The 21,983-nt window shown below is 38.8% G+C and overlaps 1 protein-coding gene across 6 annotated transcripts in view; it reads right to left on the bottom strand.

Annotated features, from left to right (window-relative positions):
• ZEB1 (zinc finger E-box binding homeobox 1) overlaps positions 1-21,983 on the bottom strand; it is a 198,817-nt gene that overhangs the window by 11,266 nt on the left and 165,568 nt on the right. For 4 of the 6 annotated variants that reach the window (XM_040248040.1, XM_040248041.1, XM_040248045.1 and 1 more), the window contains 3 exons: positions 15,425-15,586; positions 7,172-7,374; positions 3,297-3,402 (listed from right to left, as the gene is read on the bottom strand). In XM_040248040.1, the coding sequence (XP_040103974.1) occupies positions 3,297-3,402; positions 7,172-7,374; positions 15,425-15,586 (471 nt within the window). The remainder of the gene's footprint in view (positions 1-3,296; positions 3,403-7,171; positions 7,375-15,424; positions 15,587-21,983) is intronic. The other 2 variants (XM_040248042.1, XM_040248043.1) reach the window with 1 other exon arrangement.

Below are 21,983 nucleotides of genomic sequence, written 5' to 3'. Positions count from 1 at the left end.
CCAGGGATTGAACCTGAGTCTCCTGCATTGCAGGCAGATGCTTTACCGTTTGAACCAGGGAAGCCCTTCTGGTAAGAAGGGGGGTTATTAAAAATAAATTATTGATGTAACACCTATCCTTCTCAAACTGTTTAAAAAAATTGGATAGGAAGGAATACTTGTGAACTCATTCTATGAGGTCAGCATCATCCTGATATCAAAACAAAGCACACACAAAACTGCAGGCCAATATCACTGATGAATACAGATGCAAGACTCCTTAACCAAAATATTAGCCAACCAAATTCAGTAACACATTGAAACACCCAGGTATACCATGATCAGGTGGGATTTATCAAGGGATGAAGAATGGTTAAATATCTACAAATCAATGTGATATACCACATTAACAAATTGAAAGTAAAAACCATATGATCATCTAAATAGATTCAGAAAAAGCTTTTGATGAAATTCAATATCCATTTATGATTAAAAAAACTCTCAAAAAAATGGGTACAGAAGGAACATACCTCAACGTAATAATGACCATGTATGAAAAGCCCATAGCTAACATCATACTCAATGGTGAAAAGCTGAAAGCATTTCCTCTAAGATCAGGAACAAGACAAAGATATCTACTCTTGCCACTTTTATTCATTATTCAACAAGGTATTGGAAGTCCTAGCCACAGTAGTCAGATAAGAAAAAGAAGAGAATCCAAATTGAAAAAGAAGAAGTAAAACTGTCACTGTTTACAGATGATACAATACTATATACATAGACAATTCTAAAGATGCCACTAAAAAACTACTAGAGCTCATCAATGAATTTGGTAAAATTGCCAGATACAAAATTAATGTAGAAATCTGTTGAATTTCTAGACATTAATAACAAAGAACAATTAAGAAAATAGGTTCAATGATTCTATATTGATTCTATATAGATTCATTCATTCTACATATTCAAAATGCCTATTCCTATCAAAATGCCAATGCATTTTTCATAGAACTAGAATAAATAACTCTTGAAATTTGCATGGAAACATAAAAGATGCTGAATAGCCAAAACAATCTTGAAAAAGAACAAAAGTGGAGGTATCACATGCCTCAATTTCAAACTATGCTGCAAAGCTACAGTCATTTAGCATGGTGTTGGCACAAAAGCACATTAACAGATCTATGGAACATAACAAAAACCACAGAAATGAACTCGTAAGGGTGGTTAACCTATGGCAAGAATATACAGTGGGGAAAAAGCCCCTTCAATAACTGGTGTTGGGAAAACTGGACAGCTACACTCTCTCATACTATGCACAAAAGTAAATTTTGGATTAAAGATCTGAAACCATAAAACTTCCAGAAGAAAACACAGGCAGTAAGCTCTTTGAGATCACAGGCAGTAAGCTCTTTGACATAGATCTCAGTAATATTTTTTTTTTGATATGTCTCCTCAGGAAAGGGGAACAAAAGCAAAAATAAAGGGGACTACATCGAACTGAAAGACTTTTGTATAGACAAACTATGAACAAACTGAAAAGGCCACCTACTGAATAGAAGATATTTACAAATGATATAAATGATAAGGGGTTAATATGCAAAATGTCCAATGAACTCATACAACTCAAAATCAAAAGAAGACACAACCCAATTAAGAATGGGCTGAGAATCTGAACAGATATATTTATCCAAAAAATACTTATAGAAGCCAAAAGTCAAATGAAAAGATGCTCAACATCATTAATATGATATCCCCATACACCTGTCAGAATGATTATTACACACAAAAAAGTACTGGCAAGAATGTGGAGAGAAGGGAACCCTAGGTCACTGTGGGTGAGGAGGTAAATTGGTGCAGCCACTATGGAAAATGGTATACAGATTTCTCAACAAATTAAAAAGAAAACTACCTTTTAATCCAGCAATTCCAGTTCTGAGTATTCATCCAAAGAAAATGAAAACACTACTTTGAAAACACTACTCTGAAAAGATTATATATACAGCCCTGTATATATTATACATTGAAATATACATTTCAATACATTCACTGCAGCATTATCTACCATGGCCAAGATAAGTCAAATCATGCTGCTTAACAGCACTGTATGTCAGTTATATCTGAGTAAAGCTAGGAGAAAAAGGACAGTAGTAGAGGAAAAATATCCATTGGATATATGTTAATATATATATATATGAAATTGATGAAAATTGTTCAATAGCACAGGAGCTAAGAAATAGGATCCTGATGCAGATGCCAAAAGACAGCTTTGTTTTCCAGACACATTAATGTATAAAAATTTTAAAAAATGTATGAATCTCAGTTTGAGCATGTTTTAAGAGGTAACATTCTTTAGCCCTCAATGAGCAATTCAGCACAACTTCTGTTAATGCCTTTCCAAGATAAAACACACATATCACAAAGCCACCCAACCGTACTTTTTTTGCAGGATATTTGTAAAATTGATTAATAATTAATATAATAATTTTCACAAAACCAGCATATGCAGAAATCCATAATTTCCCACTCATTAGTTAACAGGTGTCTTTCATGGAAATTATTTAGTATTAAATAACGCATCAAAACTTACCAGGAGACAGAATTCATAATGCAATGTGAATTTTCTTGGTTGCTTTTGGGTAAGTAAAGCCTCCAAAAAAAGGCAAATAGAGCTCTCTTTGGTTGTAAGTGTCTAAAATTGACACATTTTTACCATGTATTAATGTTGACTTTTCATGTGAAGCTGTAGATGAGGAGTCGTGCAGAACTGAGGGTGAGATGGGGGAAGCCCGTTTTCCGTGAAACCCCCTCTCGCGCCACCGTTCCCACCCCTCCTTGTGCTGCCCTCTCCCACAATCCCCATGGTGCACCATGCCATTTCCTATCTTGAGTTCCATCTCTCCTTCTCTTATGGAGAGAATATCTTCATCTCCTCCTTTCCTTGTGCACATGCTTTATCAAGCATGTATCCTACACGCTTTATCATTCCCTTGTTAACTGTGCAACAGAGGCAACGAAATGAACGTTCATCGAAAAGCTCAAGTGTCTCAGGTTGGACATCTTGTAAAATGCTATATTCTTATTAGGAAATTCAAAGTGTGTCCTCTTAGCTTGATATACTTTAGCCAAAGAGTAAGATCCCAATAGCCAAAGAGTAAGATCCCAATAAAATACTGTTTATAAGCAGAAAATGTCTCCATATTAGTGTTTATCCCAAAACAATTACAATGAGTTTCTAACCATATGTGTAGCTCACATGTGATATTAATTTACTATCATAATCACTATGATATTCAAGGTAGACAAAGAAAACAAATATTTACCACTGTGGATTCTTAAGTGCTCTTTTAGATGGTGTTTGTATTTGAAAGCTTTTCCACATTCAGTGCACTTGAATTTACGATTACCCCCAGACTGCGTCACATGTCTCTGTAAGAAAGAATTGGTATTTTATTTATAAAGCAAAAAAGCTTTAGACATAAAGAACATCCAGTCTGCTAAAAGTAATATTTGGGTGGTTCTTTTGTTTCTTTAAAGGCCTCAAATAGTAGCAGTCACAAAAATCTAATACTTGGAATGTTACCAAAAAGGAAGAGGACAGTGGCAACGGAATTTCGAAATAAAGGAAAATCTCCACTTCCCAGTTTAAAGAATCAGAATCACTCTGTGACGCAATATAGCATTTAGCAAAAATATGTACTTGACCAGGAACTAGAGATGATTTCCCTCGCCTGCACTCTAATTGACAGGTAAAGAAACCACGGTCCAGAATGTCCAGGAATCTGTCTCAAGCAAAGAACAAGGTCTCCAGAACAGAAGAAAAGGCTGGGCTTTTTCAGGACTTTATCCTCTCTAGTAAGTTCGGTATTTCCAAAATCTTAATCTGATGATTTAAAAAATACTTCCCTCTTTTTAAAAAATACTTCCCTCTTTTCAGTCAAATATGGATTACTGTAATAGCTTTCTGTCTGGCTTATCAACCTCCCACTTTTACATACTTCGAATAAATTCTGCACCCTTTATTCATCTTACAAAAGCAGTGTTTGAACTGAATTATGCAATACATTCTACTCATGAATTTCTAGAGGATGCCTGTTCACCCCTGGGCACAGATTCTGAGGCTACAGATGCCAGGTTTATAGCCCCGAGTGTCCAGGCTTCTTCAGCAGGAGTCCACATCTCCTCATCCAGTGAGTCCTACCTTCTGCACATACACCGCTCTTCACCTCCCTGCTTCCCACTGATACCATCCCTTGCTTCTTGGCTGTTTCCCCTTAATTGTGACTGTTATGACTCCACCCATCGTTCAAAGGCTGCAGTTCTGCTTGCTCTGTGCTTTCCTAAACTGCAGTCTCCCTTCTGTCCTTCACACAGGAAGGACCAAGAATGAGCATGAAGTATGTGTCAGATTCTACTTCCCCCAAACCCCTGGCTTTGAAATTGAACAGCTCTCTCTAGATCTCTCCTCTCTCCATTCTAGACTCTCACAGCTTCCTCGATGTCCCCACTGAACAGTGGCAGGCATTTGCTAAGAGGACTACACTGACCTCTTCATTTCTTTCCTGGAAATCAGCTCCTCCTCTCCTGTTTCTTGGGGGCTTAATCCACCTGCAGTGCAGGAGACCAGGGTTCGATCCCTGGGTGGGGAAGATCCCCTGGAGAAGGGAATGGCTACTCACTCCAGTATTCTTGCCTGGAGAATTCCATGGACAGAGGAGCCTGGTGGGCTAGTCCATGGGGTCACAAAGAGTTGGACACAACTGAGTAACACTTACTCTTGTTTCTTACCTTTGTGAGTAAACCCCTCATTTATCTGATCATTCCTTAGGCCCTGAATTTGGAGGAATCCTGGTCCCTCTCTTTCCCTGAGACCCTTATCCAATCCCTCAGCAAGCCGGCCTGCAGCCACCATCCTCATGATGTCACATCTGTCACACCAGTGCCTCTGGCCTGGGTTACAGCCACAGCCCTAAGTGTGCTTCTTGCTTCCTTCTTGTCTCTCTCCATCTACTCTCCACCCCACAGCTCATCTGACCTTAAAAACAAGACATAAATACAAAATTCAGTATCTTTCAAATGCTTCCCTGTAATACTTTAGAGTAAAATCACAGGCCTTAGCCATGGCTCATACAAGAGGCCTCATCATCTGGCTCCTCCCTGCCCAGCCTCTTCGTCTTTCTCCCCTTCATGTACCCTGGCTACCTGCCGTTCCTTGGCTTCTGCCTCGAGGCCTTCACGCTTCTCTGCTCCTTCTGCACAGAAGGCCCTTCTCCCAGTCATTCTGTGACTGGCTCCCTCACTTCACCCAAGTCTAGGTTCAGATGCCCTAGTCTCTCTATTAAAAAAAAAAAAAAGCATCTTCCGCCACTTTCAATCCTCTTTGCTTTGTTTTCTTCATTCTACCTGTGTTTATATTTTACATCTGTTTTCTCTCACCTATAATACACGCCCACTACTGTCAGGGACTTGCTCATTTTCACTACTGTCTTGAACACCTACAACAGGCCTTACACAGAGTCAAAACTCAGACATCTGTTGCATGAATAAGACAACATGGAAAGGTTTACCTTGATTTCCAGAGGCCAGCAAGGCAGACGCTCTGCCTCCTAACCTAAACGGTTCCCAATTATACCCCTCATGTTGCTGGCTTCCACATTCCATCACAGCTCCTTTTTGACCTTGGTCTGACCACATATTTCACATATGGAACTGACCAGCCACCTTTACATCCTCAGAGAAAGCCTCACACACACACTGGCCTTCATGCTCATCAGAGATCTTATGACTTATTTTGCTCACAGCATCTCCTGCTTTCCCTCCAGTTCTGTCCTTTGAAGCTCCTTTGACAAGGGCCCTTGGTGGAGAGGATGTGGGGGCAGCACTTGCAGGATAGTTCTGCTCCCAAATGTCACCTGAACAGCCCCTTTCCCAGGGCCCAACGGCACTGTGGCCACGCCCCCAGGGCATGTCTACACTGGGGTCAGGTCCCGACACCAGGGTGCCAAGAGCATGCTTCTGTTCTGTCCCTGACGAGACTCGTTCAGGGCAGATGAGAAGATGGGGTTTGTCTTCTGTGGGTCAGTTTCCTCCTCGTGGCACTCACTCCCACCCCAAGTGCTCCTTTGTGGACTGAAGCACTGAACTACCCAAGGAAAAGCTGGCCCTGTGCTCATGCCTGCCTGTACACTCCACACCCCATGATTTCATGAGTATTGTCACCAGGGTCCTGAGAAGACAGGCTGACCCATTCTCATCACTGTTTCTCTTATAGGTTTTGGCCTGGTTTTTGGTTGAGCCATCATAGCCAAGAGGGTAACTTGATCTCTCTCGGGTCAGTGATGTGGGTACACACGGAGCAGACTCTTACACTCAGGTGCACAGGTATTCCAAGTCATTTGACAGAAGAGACTGGACATGCGCCCCAAGCACAGCACACACCTTCAACATACTGTGTGCTGCTGAACACTTATTCGACTTTTAAATCTAGATTAACCAGATATTAATTTGATTATTTACAGTTGACCTTACAGAAGCAGAACTGGCAAAACGTTTCTGACTTTAATCCTTAAATTCAGAGCCAGCAACGTAACTTAAGGATAGTTTTGGTTTATACTTTTAGAAATTGAGGCAAAGTGACATAGAAACAGAATAAACCATATGAAAAATTGAGTCCTCAGATTAAAAATGATTCAGTCTAAACTTTAGATTCTTAAGAGGCAACTTTCCTTACATGAAAAAAAGCCACAGTTATACTGATAAGTCAGCGTTTCATGAAAAATTAAACTTGATTATTGTTTGATTTTCTCCTCTACTTGGTCAGTAGTAAGTCATGTGCTTTATGAAATGGAATTTATTTTTCCTACACTGAATATTTTAGTAGAATCCATTTTGAAATCGAGTTATAAAATTGACATATTTGTTATGATATAAGCAAAATAACTGAGTTGAAAGGGACCTTGTCTGAAAAAGAAAAAATGTAGTCACTTCTAAAATAGTGTTCATAGTGTTTACATGTGCATTTAAACTCAGAAATGACCCGATCATCCAAACGAATAATCACTGTCCTTTTTACAAGGCTGCAGACCAGACACTGTCTGGTACAGCCCCTTAATCTTTCAGTGTGTGAGAGCCCTTGCCTTCCATGGAGCGAGGAGTTCTTGGTGTGGACAGTGGGTGAGTCTGAGTCATGCCACTTTACCTGCTCTCGTCCTGATTTGTGGGAGGTCATGTGGCGCTCGAGCTGGGTTCTGTATGCAAACGTGTAACTGCACAGCGAGCAGCTGAAATTGTCTTCATTCTTCTCGTGGCGATACTTAATGTGTTCTTTCAGAGAGGTGAAGCGTTTATATCCTCTGTCACAATATGGACAGGTGAGCAACTGGGAAAATGCATCTGGTGTTCCTGTAAAACAAGGATCGTACATTTTAAAGATGTTCCCAAACTAGTAACAAAGCGCCCACCAAGGCCCTCTGCTATGTGCCAGATATTGTGCTTTGTATCTGATCCTCAAAACCAACACACTGATGTGTCTCTGTTTTATAAAGAGAGGATATGATGCCCAGAAAAGGTTAAATTACTTCCAAGTCACACAGCCTGTGAACAATGAAGTTGAGAGTCAAATGCAAGCTGACTTTAAAGTCTCATATCTTTTTCACTAAAACATAATTCTTCTCTTCTTTTGTATGGTTAATTAGACAAAACAAAAGCAAAATTATAATGCAGGTTATCATTGTGAATGTATACACATGAAAGGGGTTTGGTACACAATAACCATCTTTCTACAAGGTAACAATGTCATCATTAGTTATTGAATGCTCATTCTTTCAAATTTGAAAAATGTCACTTCAGGCATCAGAGACTAAGTAACATACAGTTAGAGCCCGTTTCTAAGGCTCCCCTGCAGGTGACTGTGGAGGACGTACTGTGGGAGGTGTGAGGAGCGGTGGGCGCTGGACTGAGGGCTGCCCACTGAGATGCCCCCGCGTGAGTTCTTCGTGTTCTTTCTCCTCCTGAGACACACCAGCACACTTCTTGTTTAGTTTCAGATGGATGACTATTAGGATAGCTTTCAGAAAATAAGCCATTATAGATAAACTGTAGTTCAGAGAATGAACTACATCTTTTTAATACACGGAAACATCTAAGCCTGCCAATCTTAAAATGTAATACCACTTAAAATGTAAATACCAATATTATTTAACTACATTTCTATATTGGATTTACTTCTTCAAAGAAAAAAGTTCCTAAGTCACATCTTGCTATAAATGTTATCTTAACTTTATTTTTAATTTCTTATAGAAAAACAGACTACCAGAGAAAATGTCCTAACAATTTTCTTTACTTCATCAACATGTCACTGTTATTGAAATTCAAGTCCATATAAATTAAATGTCTTGTTCAAGGACAAGCCTGCAAAGAACAGGCTGAACACCTGACTCTACATAGCTAAGTACACTGAAATATATATCAAATATATGAATAAAGTCAAACAACCAAGACCCCAAAGTTTATGATGGTATCTTCTGTTATCAGCTAGCAAGGCACCTGGAACCAGAGACTTTTGCACTGGTGATGACTCTGACATGACCCACTTCTCAGGGGACTAGACCAGCCCTGTGAGGACATGTGGGGCGGGGAATCATGCTGTGTTTTGTCTAATGTCAGTTTCCTGTTTGTACAGGCAAGTGGGCAGTCAGCACTTGGGACACTCTCCTCGCCTGTCGGTGCTGCTGCGCTCAGCTGGCTTCAGGGGCTGAAGTCAGAGTCCACGTGACAGGTGCTTCATCATCAGCACCGCAGTCAGTTTGCTTCCACCAGTCAAGCTGCCCTGAACTCCTGTGTCATAAGCTGTCTGCTCGCATTACATTCTATTTTCTTGTTTGTCTTCATGATTAATTCTTGTAATTAATGTACAAAATACTAATAATTTTATAAAATGGCAAGTTGCTCATATTTAAACAGCAAGTTCTTTTCATAAATATCTATTGAATGTTCTCACACATATGAGACATGAACTTATTATTTTAGGCCAACAGCATAAAACAATGAAAATCTAAATATTTAACATCATAAGTTTATAGAATGAACAGGTTTAGAAGTTAAAATTTTTGCTTTTGTTTAAAAAAAAATTTTTTTTAAACTCACCTTTTAGCAATGAAGACCTTAAAGGAATAAATGTTTCTTTTTAGAATTCCTATAATACACCTATGGTAGGAATTCAGTACTAAAAAATCCACCCTATGTCTGACCACATAATTTCTTTATGAATCTGTGATCATTTATGAATCTGTGACCATAAATAAACTTACTTAAAGAACATTTTACATTTCTGTGTCTTAAACTTCCTTTAGTGGCAGACTGATACAAAACCTGTGAAAAAACCTTGATTTGTTCCCACTGTTCCAGAATTTTGATAAATCAATGTGCTGGAATAAAGCTCCCCTGTTTACAACTTATGAAGTACAGGATGGTATGTTTAATTTACTAAAACATTAAAAACCTAAGTGCTTCTGAAGATAATTACTTTTTCATGGAAAGAGATGTTGCTGGTGTGACAGCATATCTACTGAGAAATACTGTATTAGTAGTTAAACTACATTACATGCCTGAAGGTAATGAATACCCGAATGAAAAACATTGTATACTTCAAATGTTACACTGATTCAGAATGACTAAGGCTCCAATTCTTATGGGACTTAACTGCACTGATTTGTAACAATGGACTTTACAAAGTTTAGTTTTCATTATTTCACTGAGGCTTTTTGAAATCCTATTTGTTACATAAAAATTTTACATATTTATAAACATCTGTATTTTAAGGTTTTATATTTCCCTTTCATATTTATTGTAACCTACTGCTTCAGATGAAAGGACATTAGCACCAAAATGCTGAAATGATTAGGCATAAATCTAACAAAATATATATAAGATTTATTTGAGGAAAACTACAACTACAAAACTCTGATAAATGAAACCAAAGCACTCGATAAATGAAACCAAAGCACTCGATAAATACAAAGATATTCCATGCTCATGGATAAGGAGACTCAATACTATCAGGATGTCCGTTCCTCCCAACTAGATCTTCATATTCAGTGCAGTCCCAATCACGTTATTTTATGGATATTGACAAAAATCCTAAACTCACATGGAGAGGCAAGAGACCCAGAAGAGGCAACATAACACTGAAGGCAAGAATAATGGGAGACTGATGACACTACCAGACTGTCTTCAAGGCTTACTACAGAACTATGATAATTAAGACAGTGTGGTGTTGGTGAGAGAACAGACAAATGGATCAGTGGAATGGAATATAGGTGAGCCCAGAGAGCAAATGCAATAGAATAGAGCAAAGAATCTTTTCAAGAACAACTGGACATCCACACACAAAAATATGAATGTAAACACAGACCTTACACCCTTCACAAAAATTAACTCAAAAAGGATCACAGGCCTAACTATAAAATGCAAAATGACTAAGACATAGGCTATAACAGAAGAAAACTTATACCAACTTGGGTATTGTAATGCCTGTTTAGATACCAAAGGCATGAGTCATGAAAGACATAATTGATAAGCTGGACTTAATTGAGAATGTTAAACCTCATGAGATAAGACAATAAGCGAGTTAGACGATAAACCACAGACTGGGAAAACTGTTTACAAATGACCCAGCTGAAGAAGGACTACTATCCAAAATACACAAAGAATCCTTAAAACTCAAACTCAACAGTAAGAAATCAAATAATTCAATAATAGGTCAAATCATACCCCCTTCCGCATCCATCCTCATGAGAGAGAATAAGGGAATCACCATTGCAGTGTTGAGTTCAAGAATACGTGCCTAAGATTAAAGTAAGCCCAGAGGACAAGATGGAGGAGTAAGGACCTGCGCTTACCGCCTCTCAAGAAGATGTCCAAATCACAACTAACTGCTGAAGAGCCAACAGCATAAAAGGCTGGAACTTACCAGAAAACATATTCTACTTCCAAAGACACAGAAGAGGCCGTAGGGAGATGGTATAAGGGGTGTATTCGCAATACAACTAAGCTCCATTCCTGCTGGGTGGGTGATGCATATACTAGAAAGTAATCATATTGCAGAGGTTCTCCCACAGGAATGAGAGTTCTGAGCCCTATATCAGGCTCCTGAGTCTGGAGACCTGGCATCAGGGGGATGAGACCCAAGAGCATTTGACTTTTAAGGCCAAAGGGGCTTGATCACAGGAACTCCAAAAAATTGAGGAAAAGAGAAGTAACATACTTAAGGGGCACACACAAGGTATTGGGTGTGCTGGGACACAAGGGAAAAAGCAGTGATTTCAGAGGAGCCGGGGCCAGACCTACCTGTTGGGACAACATTAAATGTACCCACATTCACATTATAGTGGTCCTAGAAGAAGAGAGAGAGAGAGAGCCTGAGAAAATATTTGAAGAGATTAATAGCTGAAAACTTCCCTAACATGGGAAAGGAAATAGTCACCTAAGTCCAGGAAGCACAGATAAACCCAGGATAAACCCAAGGAGGAACATGCCAAGACATATTAATCAACCTGATAAAAAATCAAAGAGAATAGCACTGAAACATGTATATTACCATATGTGAAACAGACTGCTAGTCCAGGTTTGATGCATGAGGCAGGGTGCTCATGGCTGGTACACTGGGATGACCCTGAGAGGGGATGGGGAGGGAGGTGGGAGAGGGGTTCGGGATGGGGGACACATGTACCCCCATGGCTGATTCATGTGAATGTATGGCAAAAACCACTACAATGTTGTAAAGTAATTAGCCTCCAATTAAATAAATAAATTAAAAAATTAAAGAGAAAATATTAAAAGCAGCAAGGGAAAAGCAACAAATAACATACAAGGGAGTCCTCATAAGGTTATTAGCTGATATTTTAGCAGAGACCCTTGAGGCCAGAAGGGAGTGGCAACGTATATTTAAAGGGATGAAAGGGAAAAACCTGTAACCAAGAATACTCAGCAAAGCTCTGACTTTGACAGAGAAGTCAAAAATTTTACAGACAAGCAAAAGCTAATTTGGCACCACTAAACCAGTTTTACACTAACCGATAAAGAAACTTCTCCAGGGGGGAAAAAAAAGCCTACAACTAGAAACAAGACAATTATGAATGGGAAAGCTCACTGGTTAGGGCAAACATACAGTAAAGGCAGGAAATCGTCCACACCCAAGCATGGCATCAAAATCAGCAATCGTGAGAAGAGCAAAGTACAATGCAGGGTATTGGAAATGCATTTGGAATTAAGAGACCAGCAGCTTAAAACTATCTCGTACATATACTGACTGCTTTAGCAAAACCTTGTGGGAACTGCAAACTGAAAATCTACAACAGACATATGCACAAAAAGGAAAAAGGAATCCCAACACAACACTAAAGATAGTCATCAAATCACAAAAGAACCAAAGAGGAAGGGAAGAAAAAAGATTTACAAAAACAAACCACCCATCAAACAGCTCATGCAACTCAGCTGTTCTTTTAACAATGCAATCAAAAAATGGGCAAAAAATCTAAATGGATATTTCTACAAAGAAGACATACAGATGGCTAAAAGGCACACGAAAAGAAGCTCAACATTATTAATTATTAGAGAAATGGAAATCAAAACTACAATTAGGTATCACCTCACACCAGTCAGAATGGCTATCATCAAAAAATCTACAAATGATAAATGCCCAAATCCACAAAAACAATCCCCAAAGTAACAAAACAGCAATAAGAATATATATATCATCAATTACCTCAAATGTAAATAGATTAAATGCTCCAACCAAAAGACTGGCTGAATGGATACAAAGATAAGACCCATATATGTGCAGTCTACAAGAGACCCAAATCACTGTAGATGATGACTGCAGCCATGACATTAAAAGATGCTTGCTCCTTGGAAGGAAAGCTATGACAAACCTAGAGAGCATATTAAAAAGGCAACACTTTGCTGACAAATGTTCGTATAGTCAAAGCTATGGTTTTTTCAATAGTCATGTATGGACACGAGAGCTGGACCGTAAAAAAGGCTGAGTGCCAAAGAATTGAAGTCTTCTAATTGTGGTGCTGGAGAAGACTCTTGAGAGTGTCCTGGACTGCAAGAAGATCAAACCAGTCAATTCTAAAGGAAGTTAATCCTGAATATCCATTGGAAGGACTGATGCTGAAGCTCCAATACTTTGACTACCTGATGCAAAGAACCGACTCATTAGGAAATACTCAGATGCCAGGCAACAGCACCCTACTCCAGTACTCTTGCCTGGAAAATCCCATGGATGGAGGAGCCTGGTGGGCTGCAGTCCATGGGGTCGCTACGAGTCGGACACGATTGAGCGACTTCACTTTCACTTTTCACTTGCATGCACTGGAGAAAGAAATGGCAACCCACTCCAGTATTCTTGTCTAGAGAATCCCAGGGATGGGGGAGCCTGGTGGGCTGCTGTCTATGGGGTTGCACAGAGTCGGACATGACTGAAGCGACTTAGAAGCTGCAGCAGCAGATGCCAGGAAAGAAGGAAGGCAAAAGGAGAAGCAGGTGGCAAAGGATGAGATGAGATAGCATCGCTGACTCAGTGGACATAATTTGAGCAAACTCCGGGAGGTAGTGAAGGACAGGGAAGCCTGGCGTGCTGCAGTCCATGTGGTTGCAAAGAGTCAGACACAACTTACTGACTGAATACACACACACACACACACACACACACACACACACACACACACACACGACCCACTTCAGATCTAGGGATACATACAGATTAGAAAAGACAGTCTCTTCAATAAGTGGTGCTGGGAAAATTGGCAGCTATGTGCAAAAGAAAGAAATTAGAAATTCCTAACACCACACACAAAAATAAACTCAAAATGGATTAAAGACCTAAATGTAAGGCCAGAAACGATAAAACTCATAGGAAAACATAGGCAGAACACTCTTTGACATAAATCATAGCAATAAGCAAGATCTTCTCTGACCTACCTCCTGGAGTAACATAGATTAAAAACAAAAACCAATGGGATCTCACTGAAAAGCTTCTGCACAATGAAGGAACCTATACGCAAGGGGAAAAGATGGCCCTCAGGATGGGAGAAAATAACAGCAAATGAAACAACTGACAGAGGATTAATTTCCAAATTATACAAGCAGCTCATGCAGCTCAATACTAGAAAAACAACCAACTCCATCAAAAAGTGGGCAGAAGACCTATACAGACATTTCTCCAAAGAAGACATGCAGATGGCCAATAGACACATGAAAAGATGCACAATATCATTTCCTATCAGAGAAATGCAAATCAAAACTGCAGTGAAGTATTATCTCACTCTTATCAGAATGGCCATCATCATGAAGTCAACCAACAATAAATGTCTAGAGGGTATGGAGAAAGGGGAACCCTCTTGCCCTGTTGGTGGGAATGCAAATTGATACAGCCACTGTGGAGAAGAGTATGGAGATTCCTTACAAAACTAAGGATAAAACTACCATATGACCCAGCATTCCCACTACTGGGAAAAAGAAACCATAATTGACAAAGAAAGACTCATGTACCCCAATGTTCATTATAGCAATATTTACAATAGTTACGACATGGAAGCAACCTAGATGTCCCACTGACAGATGAATGGATAAAGAAGGTGTGGTACACATACACAATGGAATATTGCTCAGCCATAAGAAGGAACACATGTGAGTCAGTTCTAATGAGGCGGATGAACCTAGAGCCTATTATACAGAATGAGGGAAGTCAGAAAGAGAGGCGAACAATCGTATATTAATATCATATATTAATGCATATATATGGAATCCAGAAAGACAGTACAGATGATCCTATCTGCAGGGCAGCAAAGGAGATGCAGATATAAAGAACAGACCTTTGGTCACAGTAGGGGAGGGAAAGCGTGAGGTGACTTGAGAGAGTAGTATTGAAACATGCTATTTTTATCTGTTTCTAGTGCTTGGAAGGCAAAATGACATATGAACACATTACTATTGTATTTTACTGCTGTTTATACACTGGCTGTTAATATCAGAGACAACCAACATAGATACAGGGAAAGAAAAATTGTCTCCAAATTAGTATGTTCTGGACCATACCACCAAGGTTTTCTTCCAGAACAGAGGAGTAGCATCAAGGGAAAGTATGGTTTCTCCCAGTACCTACTTCTACTGCCTGCTGCCATATAAGTGAATGGAAGTCAGTGTCCAGGCATGGTCTAAGCATTTCACACACGGGGGTACCACAGGATACACGAGATGCACTGACAGAAGACTACACACTGTCACCATGGACATCACTCCACTCGCTAAAGAAGTTACTCTTGATTGCCATCTGCAATCAATTCTGGTTTTCAGAAATGTTCCCTATAGTGGGGTGGGTTCCCACACAGTGCAGTGGAAGCAATAATCCTTCAGAGTTGAGAACCAAGCGGCCGTGAGCTCCAATTACCGTTTTCGTCATGCCCGCTGGCCTCCGGCGTGCCCTGCCTCTGGTCGTCCTCAGGTGCCTCGGGGTAGATGACTGCAGTGTCTTGTTGTTGCAGGAACTCTTCAACGTTAGGATCATGGTTTTGTTCATTTTCTGCGTCTGAGTCGCATTCATCATCTTTTACTAAAAGAAATGCATACTCTATAAAAAAGCCATTTCACCACCAAGTTGTTACATAGTTTTCCTAAATAAGAAACTATCTTGAGAGAATACACGACTGTCCTTGAATCTACAGGAAACATTTACAGGAATATTAAAAACAATTTACTCATTCAGCTATAATCTATTGAGAAGTCTGTTTTCGTAAGTTTAAGGTGTTCTAAAAGTCTCGACATTGTTAGCATATCCTCTTTAAATTAGGGTTGTACTTCTATTCCATTTTACTGGTGAAAAAGACCCAGTGGAAGTCGGCTGAATCCTTAGTTTCTCAATCAATAATAAAGCAAGGAAAACAGGAAAAGAGAAAAACAGTTCTCAAACCTAAGTTCATCCTAGCAACCTACTGTATCATGTTTACTTAGAGTTGTACTTGAATGACAAACTGAGTGCAAACTGCTCTGAAGTTCAGTTCAATTATGTGATTTCTTAGAAAACAGCTTTAATAGTTAGCTACAGTCAGAAAGATTTCTAAGAAGAGTTAAAGAGTATCCAATTGATAAAACTGCTTTCCATCTCCCCGAGTATTCAGATACAGACAGGGCTGTTCTTTGTCTTTCTGCTCCAGTTACTGTGTTACTGTTGGGTGATGGGAGAGGCATTTCCTCCGGAGTCAGAAGGTTACGAGGGTAACGCACATCTTCACTTGGAGAAGGAGCCAGGGCACTGGTGTGCTGCAGGGTGGGCCTGGTGCACTGGGGTTTCCGTCTGTCTGTCCTCCTCCCGGAGGAGGGTCCACACTTCTGGTGACTATCCTGGGTCAGTATGGTGTCTGGGTGTCTCATGTATGACTTCTTCACATACTTCAGATTGAAGTCAGTTCTGAATTTGTGAAACAGCAGACTTAACTGGGCCCAATTAAGATGGTGATGTACCAGCATCTTGTTGTTCAACAGATACTAAAACACTTGCATGGGAGCAGTAACTCAGTTCCTCAATGTGGCTGCTGTTTAAAACTTATAGCACCAATGACACAGTAATAAAGGTGACTACTCACCATCTTTTCCTCCTTTTATACACAGTCAGTAGCTATCAGTTACATAGTGTCTGCTATATATAGTCAGTGCCTGAACAATATGGGTTTGAACTGTAAGGATCCACTTATACTCAGGTTTTTTCAATAGTAAATACTCTAGTACTATACAACTGTCGTTGGTTGAACCCATGGATGTGAAACTGCAGACGCAGAGGAATCCAGTATTGGGAAGGCTGCCTGTAAATTACACATGGAATTCCCACTGCAGGGGGGCAGGTGCCTCCACCACTGTGGTGTTCGATGGTCACCTGTACTGAGAACTCTTATTTTTTCAGTTGATGCCAGTCGTCACCAAACCTTGGTCACTGGGTCCAGGCGGAGGTGAACACTCTTTAAGAGGGAAGCCACCACTCTTCACCTAAAGGCAATCCATTTCCAGATCCTCAGCTTTCATGCAGGGCCCTTCCTAGAGTCCAAAAGCTTCTTTCTTCTACTCCTCTTTCACAGTCCTTTGCTCTAACTTCAAAGACAGACAGGTCCCCCCTCCATCCATTACATCAGTACACCGCATGCCTTGCAGTATAAAACCTCCAGCTGCCAAAGGAAAACAATTCAAAGTACTGATTGGGAGAAGCCTGCTTTACTGATCAATTAGGCCAACATAAGAGCACTCTAGTGTCCAGCCTTCCCAGGATTTCTATCAGGGGAAAGGCTGGTGACTAAAATGGGGATGTTTTGGCCATGGCTATGCATCTCTGAAATCAGCTATATGACATGGCCAGAGAAAGTAGAGTAATTTCCCCTTTATGACCTCACCTGTTTCATTCCCTAACTATTCTTAAAAAATTCACTGCTCTTCAGAATGCTGGTGAGAACAAAGCAAGGAGTATTCTCGAAAACCTTTCCTAGGATCTGTCATTAGCTAAAACAATACGCACTTCTGAACAGCTAAAGTAGTACAAGTCTGTGTTGTTATATCTTTTCTTTATAATTTTATTTTCCTTTTTTATTTTTTAAATTATGAAAGTATGATAACACATTTACAGGAGACTTGGAAAACACAGAACAAAGTTACATATAGTTCCATTGTATATTACCATTATTTTTTTAAGTAGATCTTTTCAATGTAACTTCAGATATTTGAGTTAAACTAGATTAAACTCACAAATGAAATTTATATTTATGTGATTTCTTATAGAGGAAATATAGATTTGACAAGTTACTTAAAAATACTTTTATCAGATTATATTACAAAATATTTATTTCAATTAAATATTCTCCATTTTCAAAAGTTTATATTTTCTTTTTATTATTATTATTTTACAATATTGTATTGGTTTTGCCATAAATCAACATGAATCCGCCACGGGTGTACACATGTTCCCAATCTTGAACCCCCCTCCTACTCCCTCCTCATACCATCCCTCTGGGTCATCCCAGTGCACCAACCCCAAGCATCCTGTATCCTGCATTGAACCTGGACTGGCGATGATTCGTTTCTTATATGTTATTGTACATGTTTCAATGCCATATATTTTCTGTAGCCTAGTAGCTAAATATATCCTAGAAAATGGAATGATGGAAGTTTTAAGTAGTGTATGTTGTTCAGAGTTACATATGTAGTATATATTTTATACATGAAGCTTATATATTCAATAAGTTATAAACTTATCTATACACTGACTGGTTGTAAAGATACTCATTTGGAGACAAAGATTTTTATAACTCATAATAATTAGATTAGATCTAAATAACCTTAACCTCATTTTTGAACAATCTAGTTTAAAGAATATTTATTTATACTTTATACATTCCTCATTATTTATAAATTATATATTCTTCATATTAATAGAAAAAATTTTATGAAATTCCTCAAAACGTATATCAACACATTCATTTTAATTAGAAAAATGAAGACACACTTTATTTTTCTGCCAGAAAGTCTGACTTGGCTGATGGTCTAACAGTGATAATTGGTTTCACTAGTAAGGTTATTAGGTACAAATTTTCCAGAAATTGAATGAACTAGTAAGTTTATAGCTCTAAGAAACTGATCAAAATATACTTAGTTAAGGTATTAAAATAATTTTTATTTAAAAATGTACTGATGAAAGGTACTGATTAGCAATATTTCAATATTCCCAACCATTTCTGAATATATTCCACAAGGTGCCTCTAAGGGAGAGTAAAAAAAGTAGCAAAAGTCAGAAAAGATATCATTAGTCTTTGGTAAGTAAGTATGGGTGAAGCCTTTTGGTATACACCCAAGGAAGTGAGGGCCTAAATGATTCAGGTGACTGAGAAGCAAATCCTTTAGCGAAATAGGTGGCTCTCAATTTTTGCTTTCAACAAAACTGAAGGCTCATTTAATAGAACTGGTCATTGACAAGTCATTCAAATATTCTTAACAGATAACCATAATTCTTTGCATATAGTTCTGAAGATATATAAAGAATTTAATAAATCACTTGTGACAAAACTTATTTCATCTTTTTATTTATGAGAATAAAGTTCTCTCACAGCTAAAGAGAAACCAGGAACAGAATTAATGCTCCACACTTTTTCTTCTAGAATAAGCGACATTAAACTGCTGATTATGGGCTAATTAAAAAATACTTTGGCTCCTTTAATCTCATTTCCAGTAACATTTTACTTTAATGAGTAGTTGACCCCTGAACAGCACAGTTTTGAATTGCATGGGTCCTCTTATACCGGATGTTTTCAATAGTGAACACTACAGTTCTACTGCTCCATGGTTGGTTGTGTCCATGGATGTGAAACGGCAGACAGAGAGGGGCTCTGTGTACGGAGGAGCTGGGTACTCAGGAGGGCTCACTCTAAGTTGTATGTGGATTCTGACTGGGCAGAGGGGTTGGCGCCCCAACCCCTAGGTTGTTCAAGGGTAAACTGTAGTTATTAAAATTGTCATGTACGTTGTGATCAGTGATCATAGGATAAAGTAATCCATAAATATAAAAAAATCTAGGAGCCATATAGTCCCTGGAAACTAAGGAGAAAGTTAAATTTCAATATATATATATGTTTTTCTTGCAAAGAAATGACAGCTGATCAAAAGCATCTTTGAACAGGAAATATACACTGGTTAGCATTAAATTCTATATTAGTTCAGGGAGTAAACATTATGATGTAACATTTCTGACTCTCAAAGAGGTATTCATATTTAAAAAATGAATGGTATTAAACTGCTGTGGATATCAAATATAACAGTGATGTTAGAAATGTCATTTTTAATCTGCCAGATAATAGATTGTAACTATAGCTGACCCTTAAAACATGAAGTTTAGGGGAGCTGACCTTCCAAGTGGTGGAAAATCCACATATAACTTAAGAGTCAGCCCTCATTGTATATGATTCCACATCCTTGGACTTGGCCAACCCCAGACTGTAACGCACTGCAGTATTTATTATTAAATAAAATACATGTATATGTGGACCCGCATCTTTCAAACCTGTGTTGTTCAGGGGTCAACTGTACTCTCTAAAGTGAAGAATTTTGTATGTCTATCAGACACCTGGGAGGCTATACCTTATCAGTCTGTATAATATAAAATCTGGAGGACAGTAACAGTATGTCCTAGGGTAGTTGGGAGAACTAAATGAATTAACACAGTATGTGTTTAGTACTGTACCAGGCACATAGTAAGTGCTCTGTAATTGTTATGTTTTCTTCAAAGCAGTCCTGCAAGGTGAACGCTGAACTAGAGCAGATGACTCAGTATTGGGGGTCTGCTATCGAAAGCTGGGCTCTTTCCAGCTAAAGTACACAGCTTCCATGAACCTGTACTTACCAAGCCAATTTCAAGCTAAGACCAGACATTCCTCAGTTTTACCCCTGAAACATAAAGTGCTGGGAAGTGCACATGGTGAAAAGGTCTATTATAAAGCAAAATTCCTAGTCTTAAGACTAATAAATTGCATGTGTTTAAATATTAAAGACATGAGCAAATACAGAGAATATGATGACAATTTGGTTTTTCATTTGTGACAAAACTCTGAACTGTCACAGTATAGAATTATAGGATTATAATCATTGGTCAAAGTGTACAATTGTAGGGTTATAATACAAATTATAGAAAGCAAGGCTAGAGAGACAAACATTTAATATAAAGGCTAAATAACATTTTTATGAGGCTATCAGTGTTTTAATCCCATCAGAATAAAGGATAGTTATCCTTTATCCTCCAATTTTGAAACTTTGCACAAGTATCAGCTAAATAAACAAGGAAAGGATGTTTAGAAGAACAAAGGCTGTTTTGGGTGACTTTTTCACTCTCTGAATACTAAGCTGAGACTGTAGTTCTCCTCACTTCGTGAACTGCAGAAGGAAGTCAGCTTGAGAAAGGAGCTGACAAAGTTCTGAACTAATGACGGTGACCTCTTGCCACGGTTTTGTTTACTTTGTCAGCACATTATTCCCTGGAAGTGAAGAACTAACACAAGCAAAGGTGAAACACGATTTCAAAGTTACTGCTCTGAAGTCTCTAACATCTCATTTCCACCCTTCTTTGCTGAGAACTGCATTTATCAGAGTTTTATTAAATGTCTGTTCACTCCTAACTCCCCGAGTGCCAGGGAAGTAACACCCAGGGCTCACTATTTTGGAGGGGGGTGCTGTATTTCAGCGGGAACTCTAGCTTATATACAGTTACACTACCTTCCAGATCTGACTATTTTTGGGGGAAGGAGGGAAACTGTGTATCACTCAGTACCTCAAACTGAAAGCATGAAGTCATTTTTGTACTGCAGAGCAGACTGTGAGGTAAAATACTGTCAACTTGGAACTCTAGGTGTCTTTTTTGCTGGCACTTTGCCTCAAAGGGCAAACGATCTTCTACAGAAGACCTTCTACTAATCTGGTGACGTGAGTTGTCACATTTTAACATTAAATAGAAGAGTAATGAACAGCATTCTTCTGTGTTCATTAACACTATTTTACTAACAACAAATATATTGTTTAAATATTTTATGTAATGTATAAGTCAGCCTGACAAATATTTGATAATAAGCATACCTGAATACATTATTCATGCAAGTTCAACACAACCATGTTAAAGGCAGAATACAAAATCTTTGGCTGTGGTACCATAAATGATCACATATTCCATTATTTGATTAATTTGGAGTGCACTTTCAGTAAGAGGACAAAGGCTTGCTCTTTGTTTTATAGAACTGACAAGTATGGGAGGGCTGATGCTTATAGGTAAAAATCGATTTCTGACACATTACTGCAAAATACACTCATCTTACACAACACAAGGTGATTTATAAGGCTCTGTGGAATACTCCTAAAATGTACTGCAAAGAACAAAAAACTTTAAAACTATATGATAGAAATATCTAATCTATGGTTGAATATACAGAATACAT

Source organism: Oryx dammah, unplaced genomic scaffold, assembly GCF_014754425.2.
Source record: "Oryx dammah isolate SB20612 unplaced genomic scaffold, SCBI_Odam_1.1 HiC_scaffold_10, whole genome shotgun sequence".
Classification (NCBI taxonomy): Eukaryota; Metazoa; Chordata; class Mammalia; order Artiodactyla; family Bovidae; genus Oryx; species Oryx dammah.
The sequence above is the reverse complement of the archived record's forward strand: the minus strand, read 5'-3'. Positions and strand labels throughout refer to the sequence as shown.